Here is a 13412-nt window from a genome sequence, read left to right as displayed (position 1 = left end):
TCTGCAATACATACTCGTACTGTGTGGTACTGCAACGGCTGTAGACACTCCTACTTAATTACGTTAAGCAAAGATCGTAGAGAATTATCGAGAGCCGTACCTTTGGCAGTGGCTTCTGCTCAGTCGCGACGTGTATGCCGGTCAGCTCGATGATATTTGGAAGATGTGGCCGGGGATACTCCATGCAGAAGTGGTTGTTAATGATTAAGAGGCTGAAGTTTCTTTCCATCTCGTAGATAGGTGGAAGATCGGACCCAAAGTACTTGTGCATCAGCTGCTCTTGAGCGGGCATCAGGTCGTAGAACCACATGTACATCAGCCTCAGGTAGAAGTAGGTGTTGTAGAGGCGCTGCCAGAAGTTCATGTGGTCCGAGTAGCCGAGCCACATGTCGGGCATGTAGGCGGGGTTCATCGGGTTGCCGAAGCCGTGGTAGACGGACGACGGCGGCGACAGCGTGATGAAGGCCACCGCGGGCGGCGCGCCCACCCTCTGGATCAGCCCGTAGTACGCCAGGTAGCCGAGGCGCTCGAAAATCACCAGGTCGAACTTCTCACCGGAACTGCCAAAGCAAACTGGACTGTAAGCTTTTCCAATAAAATAGTTGTGAGGTGCGGTTTTCTTTAACCTTAAACCATTGCGTGGTTGATGAGATGCATATGTTCCACTAAAGTCTCTCACGGTCCGTTCTTGTAATTTTTTCGTTTATTTTAGTCCCATTTCATCCCGAAATGAAGAGAGGGTGCTTGTAGAACTTGGTTCTTTTGAGATCAGTCTGTTAGCATTTGGGCAGAAGGATTAAAATTCGGAATAATAACCTGAGTCTCGGCACGATATTTTTGAACTTGCGGCCTTTACGTAGCCGTAGTAAGGGGTTTGCGACCCGCTGTAATGGCAAGTTTGTATATCCAGACACTAAAGTAATAAACAGTTTTGACTTCTGAGGGTTTGCCGTATGTGCCTCATAAGTGTCTGGTGCTGCCATTTAGTGAGAAGCTTTCGCAACTTGGTAAAAAATTACTGAAATCGCCGGTTAAGTTGCCCCGAGACTATTCTTCGGTTAGGTTTTAATCCGTGCTGGCGCAGCGATAGTGCGTAACTGGCTGTTAGCCGTAGTTTGTACAACCGGCCTGTACACAGCAGACTGTGATCTATCGAGTGACGGAATGTGTGTGTATGGCTGATCTGTTTTACGAAAATCAGATCAATGTCAGTATCTTCTTTGTTCCAAGAATGTGTGGAGTGAGTAATTGTGTTTAACAATTATAAACAATGTTTCGAGAGACTAATACACTCTTCTGTAAATCTGCTGGTGTGTACATAATGATAATGGACTGCATATGTCGCAACAAACTTGGTATAATGTAAACAAAATTGGTGTGATACGTCAAAACCATCTTCAAATTTTGTGTTGCAAGTTTGTAAGCTATATTCAAAGTGAAACTTCCTGGCAGATTAAAACTATGTGCCCGACCGAGACTCGAACTCGCGACCTTTACCTTTCGTGGGCAAGCGCTCTACCATCTGAGCTACCGAAGCACGACTCACGCCCGCTCCTCACAGCTTTACTTCTGATAGTACCTCGTCTCCTACCTTCCGAACTGTACAGAAGCTCTCCTGCGAACCTTGCAGAACTAGCACTCCTGAAAGAAAGGATACTGCGGACACATGGCTTAGCCACAGCCTGGGGGATGTTTCCAGAATGAGATTTGCACTCTGCAGCGGAGTGTGCGCTGATGTGAAACTTCCTGGCAGATTAAAACTGTGCGCCAGTTTCGCAGGAGAGCTTCTGTAAAGTCTGGAAGGTAGGAGACGAGATACTGGCAGAAGTAAAACTGTGAGGACCGTGCGCGAGTCGTGCTTCTGTAGCTTGCTTTTGGCCACCAAACGTTGACTCTACCGTCTGGGAACGGTGGATTGAATCTCACAGACGTGTACAATAAAGCACAAGCACTGTACGCCTGTAAAACATACAAACTGTGGAAGCGGTCAGTCAACAGTGTGGCCCCATTCTTGTTAAATGAAATAGTGCCGGCCAGCCAGGACGCTCCAATAGACGTTCACCACATCACAAATGAACTTGCTTCGTAGAATATAGCTACATTAGACTGAACTTTCAGACCAAGAACATCATAGAACAAAAATACGTCGGTCACTCTTGGCATGATATCTGGAGGAACATACACCACCCGTATTTACCAACAAAAGTGCGGTCATTGTGGTACTATTTTATAAATAGGAAATTTCCAACGAACTCCAGACTACATTCTATTCACCTGGCTGATTCCCCTTTGTGTACCACTTGCAACCTGATTGATACAGATGAACATCAATTTGTCTGTGTAAATGCGAATAATATTTGGTTGTCAATCAGAAAAAGTTAGCAACTATGCAGAGAAAGCCGCCGTATTTGATAACGCCAGCGTGCTTTTTATACCCGGAAGAAGAGCTATATCCCACCTGGAAGAAAAGTGCCGTCAACTGGTTGAAGGGACACGTGATATTTTACCTGATGTCCAGTAAAGAAAGGAGCGAAGGAGATTTTTGGACGTACATTTCCGACCAGCATCACAAGCTACTACGCATGAATAATTATTATGATACATACGCCAACTTCCTCAGAACAGTCATGTGAACTCCATTTTCGGTGATGCGATTCAGAACATGAAGAAACGAGAGACAATTTGATCTTTGAAAAACAAATACGATCAAGTAACGAATATCACTGTCTGGTTTAGACTTGGATTTTTTCTAAAATGACAAGGAACCTGTAATTAATTTTAGTTTGTTTTATTGCTTTTAAATGTCAGTTGAAAATTATGTACTACTGTGGAATGTTATGACAAAAAAAACCAGATGGTAGAGCACTTGCCCGCTAATGGCAAAGCTCCCCTAGTTCGAGTCTCGGTCGGGCAAACAGTTTTAATCTGCCAGGAAGTTTCATATCAGCGCACACTCCGCTGCGGAGTGCAAATCTCATTCTATATTCAAAGTTTTTAATTCTCATGAGACTAAACATATTCTGGTACTGAATCACACTTTTTCCATATTTACCATTCTGATAAGCCTATCTACAAACAAAAATTTAACTTAAAGGTCCTAGGTCTCAATGAAGATATGTACCTACTCTGGTTCATACCACATATGTGACACACCGTTTTGATTTTCAGAATCGATCAGTACAATATGGTTTTTTTGGCAGTAAAAGAGTAAGTTTGTTTATTCATGAAGTAGGTTTTTGACCATTTACTTTTTGAAACATTGGTCAATGGTTTTATAATGAGGAGGGAAGAAATACATAAGTTACATTCAAACAGAAGGTACGACAGTGCAGCAGATGTAATTCTTTTGTCCCAGAATATGGGGTAACAGATGTTCTGTTAAATTTAACCGGCAATAACTGTACCTCTACGTTTTGACTACGGAACTCACTGAACAGTTCACCCCTCATCCACCGTTCTCTCACCCAACTTCCCTTCAGTATTAGCGGCTGGTGTTGGAACGGAAGAAAGATTATAGGTGCCTCTTTTTACTCGTACGATTACACTGAGTATGATACAGGCTGAAGGAAATTTCTTGATTCGCATTCAAACGTGAGCTTTCTGAATGTTTTAAGATACATCTCTTCGCAATGTATAGTGCCCTTCTCGTACCTAGTATCTTCCCAAGGACTTTGTTGCGTTTCTTGCTCTCACACCGGTTAAGTAAACGCGTGACGAAACCCGCACTTCATCTCTGAATTTTGTCTCTTTCATTAATCCAAATTGGTACAGGTCTCAACTTGGAAACATCTCAAAATTGGTCGAACTTTTTTTTTTAAAAGAGGTGCAGTTTCCCACTGTACAATTACTGTGTATACATAGATCAGTAAAACAATGAATTTTCTTTACAAAACAATGAACATGAATACGCTTGTGATTTGCTGAGTTACTGTAATCCTGGTGAGATACCGATAACAGTGAAGAACACTGGAACTTCTTATCAGATATTCACAATTAAATGAGTCTCACCCAAGCGAATACTCCTCGCGTTAACTCCATTAATGATGTGTCCAACGGCTATGAGGTTCGTTGAAGTCAGATTTCAGGTAAACACTCTGCGTCTATTGTATGATACAGCTTGGGAAAAATGGTGCGGTCCGATGAGGCATAGAGCCAATGCTATCTAGTGAGGCAGTTGATACGTTGGTACTCACCGAATGCCACTGTCATTCAGTCTGTGAGAAGGTTGCCGCGACACAGTTCAACTGGTGCCAAGCAGGCTCAGTCTGATTTATGCCAGCAGATGCCTCAGACTATTCCGTCCACTTGATTCCTGACTCAGGACGGAAGGTTTCCCCAGGGTGGTGCAGTGAACTCGTGCGGTGTCGTAAGACGAAACATAACTGAAGTGTTGAACGTAAGTTTGTGCAATGGCCTTTTAGGATCCCGTTCCAATGCTGTAGGGCTTGAAATTACCCCAGATATCGATGAGAGACGAGCGAAATCCGTACGTGATTCCGAAACAAACCTTGAATGACCCACCTTCATGGTGAACAAGTGGCAGTCCATGTGCTGGATGCGCATTGGCAGCTGGCTGCACCCACACTCTTCTTCGAAAACCATAAAGAACACTAGACGTTCTGCAGCCGTCGGTTACCATTCTAGATCCCACACCCACCTTCTTCGCACACAAAGATCGGGGAGTTTGTATCCGTGTTCGCCATGGCCACCTAGAGCCCAAAGTGATCGTATAGAGACCAATAGGTATCGTCCAGCCCTCTCAGTAGCCTCCAAAATTCCAGCGCGCAATGACGATGCGTCCTCCTCGCGGTATCAATCAACTTATTTTATGGTTTTCTGTCGACAGCTGGTGGTATTAACCGCTGGTCACCACTAAGACATAGTTATTCAGTGTCTGTTGTTCCACGGCTATAACTTGAATCTAGTTAAAGCAGTAGTTGTGACACTATAATCGTTTACCGAAGGAGTAGAACCTTTCCGAGTTTGTGCTTGTATTGAGTGACTACATGAATCGTGATATATTCCTGTAAAATCCCTGTTAATGCTCCGTCTCTAAGAATTTCGTTGTCTATGCGATGTTAAACACAAAACCATTGTTCCTTGTGAGTCTTATTCTGGAGAAGAATACTGGTACCTACTTATTATAATCAGTTCTTAACAACGTGTAAGCGACTGGAGAGGTGCCAAGTGGCTATATCCGCCAATTTCAATCTGTTATTTGTCAGTTCATTCTGCTAATGCATTCTATTTTATACTGAAATGGTTCAAATGGCTCTGAGCACTATGGGACTCAACTGCTGTGGTCATTAGTCCCCTAGAACCTAGAACTACTTAAACCTAACTAACCTAAGGACGTCATACACATCCATGCCCGAGGCAGGATTCGAACCTGCGACCGTAGCAGTCGCACGGTTCCGGACTGCGCGCCTAGAACCGTGAGACCACCGCGGCCGGCTTTTATACTGAATGTTACCTGTAAATATCTGATAGCTCCTTACTGAAGAGTACTTACTTTACGAATTTTTGAACTTGTGGATCACTCATCTGCAGCTCTATTGAAGCTCTTGGAAAGTCACGCAACATTTTGACCGTCTCCGTTGGTGGTTCTTGGGACATCTTCACAAAATCATAGTCACCGCGCATATGCTTGTAAGAGATTGACAGGTCCACTTCTGTGTAGTTTTCATTATTTATCTGCAAAGAAATAAATTTACTCTGCAGATCCTGTAAAACTTAGAAACAGCAGGATAGGATCTACGGAAACAGCGACGATTCTTCTCGGTTATAAACACACATCAGACAAATATACGAGTCCAAAGAATGTGAAAGTACCTTTTACTTCTAAATATAATCTATTTTACCTAGGCGTATTGATCGTAGCACCAGACAAGGTACATATAAAATACACTGAGATGAAAAAGTCATGGGACAGCAATATGCAACTATACTGATCTCGGTGGTATCCCGTACCCAAGGTATAAAAGGGCAGCGCAATGGCGAAGATGTTATCTGTACTCAAATGTTTCATGTTGAAAGATTTTCGATGTTATCGTGACTGTACGACGGGAATTAACAGGCTGTGAACACGGAATGTTAGTTGTAGCCAGGGACATTCCATTTCTGAAATCGTTACGGAATTCAATATTCCGAGATCTACAGTGTCAAGAGTGTGCCGAGAACACCAAATTTCAGGCAATGGCCGATGGCCTTCATTTAACGACCGAGAGCAGCGGTGTTTGCGTTGAGTTGTCAAAGCTAATAGACAAGCGACACTGCGTGAAATAACCACAGAAATCAATGTAGGACCCACGACGAACGGATCCGTTTCGACAATGCGGCAAAATCTGGTGTTAACGGCCTATGGCAGCAGATTACCGATGAGAGAGTGCCTTTGCTAACAGCCCGACATCGACTGCAGCGCCTCTCCTGGGTTCGTGCCCATATCGGTTGGACCCTAGGCGACTGGAAAACCGTGGCCTCGTCACGTGAGTCCCAAGCTGTAAGGAGCTGGTAGTAGGGTTCGAGTGCGGCGCAGACACCACCAGCTCATGGACCCAAGTTGTCAACAAGGCACTGTGTACGCTGGTGGTGGCTCTGTAATGGTGTGGGCTAAGTTTACACGGAATAGACTGAGTCCTCTGGTCCAACTGAACTCATCATTGACAGGTAATGGTGATGTTCGTCTACTTGAAGACCATCTGCACTCATTCATGGCCTTCGTGTTCCCAAACAACGACGGAATGTTTATGGATGACAGTGCGCCATGTAACCAGGCCACAATTGTTCGCGAATGGTTAGAAGAACATTCTGGCCCACTCTAGCGAATGATTTGAGCACCCAGATTGCCTGACATGAATCCCATAGAACCTTTATTGGACGTAATCAAGACACCGCTTCGTGCATAAAATCCCGCATCGGCAACACTTTGGAAATTGTTGACGGCTGTAGAGGCAGCATGGCTCAAGATTTCTGCCGGGGACTTCCAGCAACTTGTTGAGTCCAAGCCAAGCCCAGTTGCTGCAATACGTGGGGCAAAAGGAGGTCCGACACGATCTTAGGGCGTATCCCACAACTGCTGTCACCTAAGTCAGAAGTTGGGCTCTTACAGCTGGTGACAGACGTTCGCTAGTGTCGCTGGGCTACCTGCTAACAACTTACGGCGTAGGTCTAGATGTGTCACTACCGTACAGGCCTGATATTGTAAAATTGAAACCAACATTTACCATATAACAAATGAAATCACACTTTATACCATGTATTCAATAGCATATTTGTTGCAGTTTCAGAGACATGATAAAACGGCTGAAAACGTAGAATGTAAAGCTTACATGAATTACTAACTTCTTGTCAGGACCATGCATGTTAGCTAACAAACTATTTTTATTCTACGTAAGAATGCTTATTTGTCGTCTTACTAATCGGGATGTGCCAGTATGTGTTTTGTGAATGTTTGTAAGTGTCCTTAACCGACTGCTTGATGTTTACTGTGAGACTGTGTATCTGGACTGAGTGAGTGACCCATATGAGAAGCGAAATTTGTGATCTGTAATACGCCAGTTTATGGTACTGGGGAGATAAAAACGTACTCCAGTGGTTCAGATATGTAAAGCAGGTATTAATTTGTTATTTTTGGGTTTTCAGAAACTAATTATCTAGTAACCAAATTTTAAGATATCTGATTACGTGATCAGTGAAAGGGCGAAGATGGAGTCACTGAGAAACACAGTAAATTCAGTATGATTTGCTATGACGGTTCCTAGCCGAGCATAAGAGATTAACTTCACTCCCGTTTTGTACGGCGAGGCGACTGCATTCTTGAGGCCGGCCCGTGTGGCCGAGCGGTTCTAGGCGCTTCAGTCTGGAACCACGCGACCACTACAGTCGCAGGTTCGAATTCTGCCTCGGGCATGGATGTGTGTGATGTCCTTAGGTTAGTTAGGTTTAAGCAGTTCTTAGTTCTAGGGGACTGATGACATCATATATTAAGTCCCATAGTGCTAAGAGCCATTTGAACCATTTTTTTAGTCTAACGATATTCGGGATCGGCCATTATTATAGTCGGACGTGTTAGTACTTAGCTGTGAAAAGATGTTATAATTTTGACCGTTCGTGGCATTAAAAAGATCGTAGAGTGTCGGAAAATATTAATGGACGAACTGTAAAGTCGTATGTGAAGATTTCAGATTTTTTTGTACGAACTATGACCTTAGTGAGTAACTTAGATCCGTGTGGCGTACTGTATAAGTTGTAACCTTAACCTAGTACTTCAAAGACATAATGTTTACGCCAGTGACTGTTAAAGTTTTTATTTCCACTCTTGCAATTTCGGCCTTAGGCCATTATCAGGCGCAGATGTTTCGGCTTTAATCCATGTCAACTTTGTACACGCTGACACATTTATATGTCGTGGTCATTTGCTGCTATATACATTCGTAACACTGCTAAGTAGCGTCAGCGTGTATAAAGCTGACATGGATTAAGGCCAACACATCTGCGGCTGGTAATGGCCTAAGGCCGAAATTGCAGTAGTGGAAATAAAAAGTCTAACAGCCACTCGCGTAAACATGATGTCTTTCAAAAAATTTTACATGTCCCTGAATCCCAGATATGAAAAGTGAATTTAGTACTTCAAAGTTAACATTCTGTAGAGTACAGAGCGAGCAATCAATCCACAGACAACCTGTGTGTATCTTTCCGATAGCATGTTACGGTGTATACCGTAAGATGACTGGTGCGAATGGTTGTACCTACATGTTTTTAACGTTCTGTTCAAAAGTACAAACTAATGTGGACTTGGTAGCGGAAAGTGTATTCAGTGAATGCCGATAATCGGAATTTTCGTTCAAAACCTTTACCTCACTTAGTAGCTAAGAAAATATATTGTGCACCCTGCAGATCCGTTCAGTACAACTAGCTTTTTGGTACAAATTCACTAGTCGATATACCCTACTCGCTGCTTCACGAAAGGCGTGTTCCGCTGTGGGAGAAACCAACGAAATGAGGGTGACTTTCTGTATGCAGCGACAATTCAAACCGTGCCTCTATGCAGAAGGAGAAGAAAGAAACGACAGAAGTCACCAAAAAGTGTTTCAGATGTCTCCTAATTGCTAGCTGCAAGAGGAGGTACTGGTATAGACTTTTAACAGAATCACCGACTAGGGCTGGAACCCCACTCGGATTTTGTACATTGAGCCATTTTCGTCCAAATACAATTCTTTTTCAAATCGCGAACAGTCTTCTTCTACACAAGTAAAGCTCATATCACGTTTCTCATTTCTTTACCAGTGCTTCATGGCTTTAAAAACGATGAGATTCGTTCAGTATTTGAAATTACAGTGACTAGCACTCGCTTAAAGGTATCATCTTCATCTGCATTGATGCCGCTGTGGCCGAGCGGTTCTAGTCGCTTCAGTCCGGAACAGCGCTGCTGCTACGGTCGCACGTTCGAATCCTGCCTCGGACATGGATGTGTATGATGTCCTTCGGTTAGTTAGGTTTAAGTACTTCTAATGTCTAGGGGACTGATGACTCCCGATGTTAAGTCCCATAGTGCTCAGAGTCATTTGAACCATACACCGACGGGAAAAAAGTCGTAACACCAAGAGGAAGTTGTGCGACATTTGAAACGTGATATTTATTCGAGTCGAAACAAGGCCCCGGGAGTAGACAACATTCCATTAGAACTTCTGACGGCCTTGGGAGAGCCAGTCCAGACGAAACTCTACCATCTGGTGAGCAAGATGTATGAGACAGGCGAAATACCCTCACAATTCAAGAAAAATATAATGATTTCAATCCCAAACACAGCAGGTGTTGACAGATGTGAAAATTACCGGTCAATCAGTTTAATAAGCCACAGCTGCAAAATACTAACGCGAATTCTTTACAGACGAATGGAAAAACTAGTAGAAGCCGACCTCTGGGAAGATCAGTTTAATTCCGTAAAAATATTGGAGGATGTGAGGCAATTCTGACCCTACGACTTATCTTAAGAGCTAGATTAAGGAGAGCCAAACCCACGTTTCTAGCATTTGTAGACTGAGAGGAAGCGTTTGACAATGTTGACTGGAATACTCTCTTTCAAATTCTGAAGATGGCAGGGGTGAAATACAGGGAGTGAAATGCTATTTACAATTTGTACAGAAACCAGATGGCATTTATAAGAGTCGAATGACATGAAAGGAAAGCAGTGATTAGGAAGAGTGAGACAGGGTTGTAGCCTATCCCCAAGGTTATTCAATCATTATATTGAGCAAGCAGTTAAGGAAGCAAAATAAAAATTCGGAGTAGGTGTTAAAATCCATGGAGAAGAAATAAAAACTTCGAGGTTCGCCGATGACATTGTAATTCTGTCGGAGACAGCAAAGGTCTTGGAAGAGCAGTTGAACGAAATGGATAGTGTCTTGAAAGAAGGATATAAGATGAACATTAACAGAAGCAAAACGAGGATAATGGAACGTAGTCGAATTAAGTCGGTTGATGCTGAGGGAATTAGATTAGAAAATGAGACACTTAAAGTAGTAAAGAAGTTTTGATATTTGGGTGCAAAATAACTGATGATGGACGAAGTAGAGAAGATATAACATGTAGACTGGCAATGGCAAGGAAAGCGTTTCTGAAGAAGAAGTCATTTCTGAAAATATATGTATGGAGTGTGGCCATGTAAGGAAGTGAAACATGGGCGATAAATAGTTTGGACAAGAAGAGAATAGAAGCTTTCGAAATATGGTACTATAGAAGAATGCTGAAGATTAGATGGGTAGATCACATAACTAATGACGAGGTATTGAATAGGATTGGGGAGAAGAGAAGTTTGTGGCACAACTTGACAAGAAGAAGGGATCGGTTCGTGGGACATGTTCAGAGGCATCAAGGGATCACCAATTTAGTATTGGAGGGCAGCGTGGAGGGTAAAAATCGTAGAGAACGAGAGATGAATACACTAAGCAGATCAAAAGGATGTAGGTTGCACTAGGTAATGGGAGATGAAGAAGCTTGCACAGGATAGGGCAGCATGGAGAGCTGCATCAAACCAGTCTCTGGACCACAACATCAAGAACATTTATTCAGATTTCGTCCCATTCGCATAAGTGCGGGCCTAGTAGTGCCACAACGAGTATGCAAATCAGATTTGCTTTAAATAACCGCTGTAACGGTCGTGAGCGTTGGTTACCTTTGAGACTGGACGTGGTGGGTTGACGTTAGTCAAGAATGCCTTTAAGGCGACAACCCGCCATTATCAACATCTCACTGAGTTTGGTCGAGGTCGTGTAGCAGGACTACTAGAAGTTAGATTTTCCTTCTATGTTGTTGCGGAAAGATTTGGCAGGAATGTACATGACTGCTGGCAGCGATGGTCACCAGAACGTACAGTCGCAAGGAGACCGCGCTCCAGACAGCCACGTGGCCCTACCGGTGTGTGACTCTGGCGCATCGTACTGCTTCTGCATCAGCAGTCTGAGCACCAGTTGACACCACTGTGACACAAGGAACTGCTACAGATCTGTCACTTCAAGGACAGCTCCGAACAGACGCCATGTACCGAGCATTCCACTGATCCCATTTGCGACTTCAGTGACGTCGAGCGAGAGCTCACTGGAGGGTAGAGGAGAGGTCTGTTATGTCTTCTGATGAAAGCTGCTTCTGTCTCGGTGCCGGTGATGGCCGTGTGTCGGTTAGGAGGAGGCCAGTTCAGGGCTTCCAACCACCCTGTCTGCGCGCTAGACACACTGGACCTAAACTTGGAGTTATGGTCTGATACACGATATTGTGTGATCACAGAAGCGCTCTGCTCGTTATCACACGCACCATGACTGCAAATTTGTACATCAGTGTGGTGATCTGACCTGTTGTGCAGCCATTCATGAACAGCAGTGCAAGGGAGTGATTTCCAACAGGACAACGCTCGCCCACATACCACTGTTGTAATCGAATATGCTCTACACAGTGTCGACATGTTGTCTTGGCCTGCCCCATCGCCAGATCTGTCTCCAATCGAGCACATATGGGACATTGTCGGACGAAAACTCCAACGTCATCCCTAAACACCATTAAACTTCCCCGTTTTGACTGGCCAACCAAGTGCAATAGGCATGGATCATGTAAAGCCATTATATAAATTCTTTTATGAATATATAGACACTAGTTCAACTACCGGAGATTAATGCGTAAAGCATTTGCTGAACAAATGAAGCTTTACGCTTTTCGTTTATTGCTTTTAGAATAAGTTACCTTTAGCTGTTCTCCTGTTCTAGTCTTAAGACGTATTGAGCCAATTTTTACTGACAAAATTGGGTTAAATAATGAAAGTGATTTTGAAGCAGAGCGATTTCGTCTTTTGTGATACCATGGGTCCCAGCTCCTGAAATTCTGGAAAATTATTACTATTATTTTAATTTTATGCAGAGAATTTAGATGGAGGCGACGATCTTCACGGCGACGCTGCTCAACAATAGAGGTATGTGAATGTGTTCATTTTTTTCCTTTCGTGGCTGCTACCGTCAATTTAAATATATTTGCCGCGACATTCAGGATCTGCAGTCTTTCTTTTCATTTAATTTCGAAGTCCACGCATTTACGTTCTAAGACGAATAAATGAGTTTAACTGTAATTTTTTTCATCCAGGCCAGGGGGCTGACTGCATTCAAAATTTATGTGCCTCTGTCCCGTTCGTATGTTCTCATACATTTGAGTGTGTACAAGAGTAACTACACTCCTGGAAATGGAAAAAAGAACACATTGACACCGGTGTGTCAGACCCACCATACTTGCTCCGGACACTGCGAGAGGGCTGTACAAGCAATGATCACACGCACGGCACAGCGGACACACCAGGAACCGCGGTGTTGGCCGTCGAATGGCGCTAGCTGCGCAGCATTTGTCCACCGCCGCCGTCAGTGTCAGCCAGTTTGCCGTGGCATACGGAGCTCCATCGCAGTCTTTAACACTGGTAGCATGCCGCGACAGCGTGGACGTGAACCGTATGTGCAGTTGACGGACTTTGAGCGAGGGCGTATAGTGGGCATGCGGGAGGCCGGGTGGACGTACCGCCGAATTGCTCAACACGTGGGGCGTGAGGTCTCCACAGTATATCGCTGTTGTCGCCAGTGGTCGGCGGAAGATGCACGTGCCCGTCGACCTGGGACCGGACCGCAGCGACGCACGGATGCACGCCAAGACCGTAGGATCCTACGCAGTGCCGTAGGGGACCGCACCGCCACTTCCCAGCAAATGAGGGACACTGTTGCTCCTGGGGTATCGGCGAGGACCATTCGCAACCGTCTCCATGAAGCTGGGCTACGGTCCCGCACACCGTTAGGCCGTCTTCCGCTCACGCCCCAACATCGTGCAGCCCGCCTCCAGTTGTGTCGCGACAGGCGTGTATGGAGGGACGAATGGAGACGTGTCGCCTT

The 13412-nt window shown here is 44.4% G+C and overlaps 1 protein-coding gene across 1 annotated transcript in view; it reads right to left on the bottom strand.

The window, feature by feature from the left end:
- The window catches only part of LOC126282022 (UDP-glucosyltransferase 2-like), a 93465-nt gene that overhangs the window by 53042 nt on the left and 27011 nt on the right, over positions 1-13412 (bottom strand). The window contains exons 3-4 of the mRNA XM_049981415.1: positions 5513-5694; positions 101-560 (exon numbers count right to left, since the gene is read on the bottom strand). Coding sequence (XP_049837372.1) covers positions 101-560; positions 5513-5694 — 642 coding nt within the window. The remainder of the gene's footprint in view (positions 1-100; positions 561-5512; positions 5695-13412) is intronic.

This window comes from Schistocerca gregaria, chromosome 7 (genome assembly GCF_023897955.1).
Source record: "Schistocerca gregaria isolate iqSchGreg1 chromosome 7, iqSchGreg1.2, whole genome shotgun sequence".
Classification (NCBI taxonomy): domain Eukaryota; kingdom Metazoa; phylum Arthropoda; class Insecta; order Orthoptera; family Acrididae; genus Schistocerca; species Schistocerca gregaria.
Note: the sequence above shows the minus strand (reverse complement) of the source record. Positions and strands in the feature narration are given on the sequence as shown.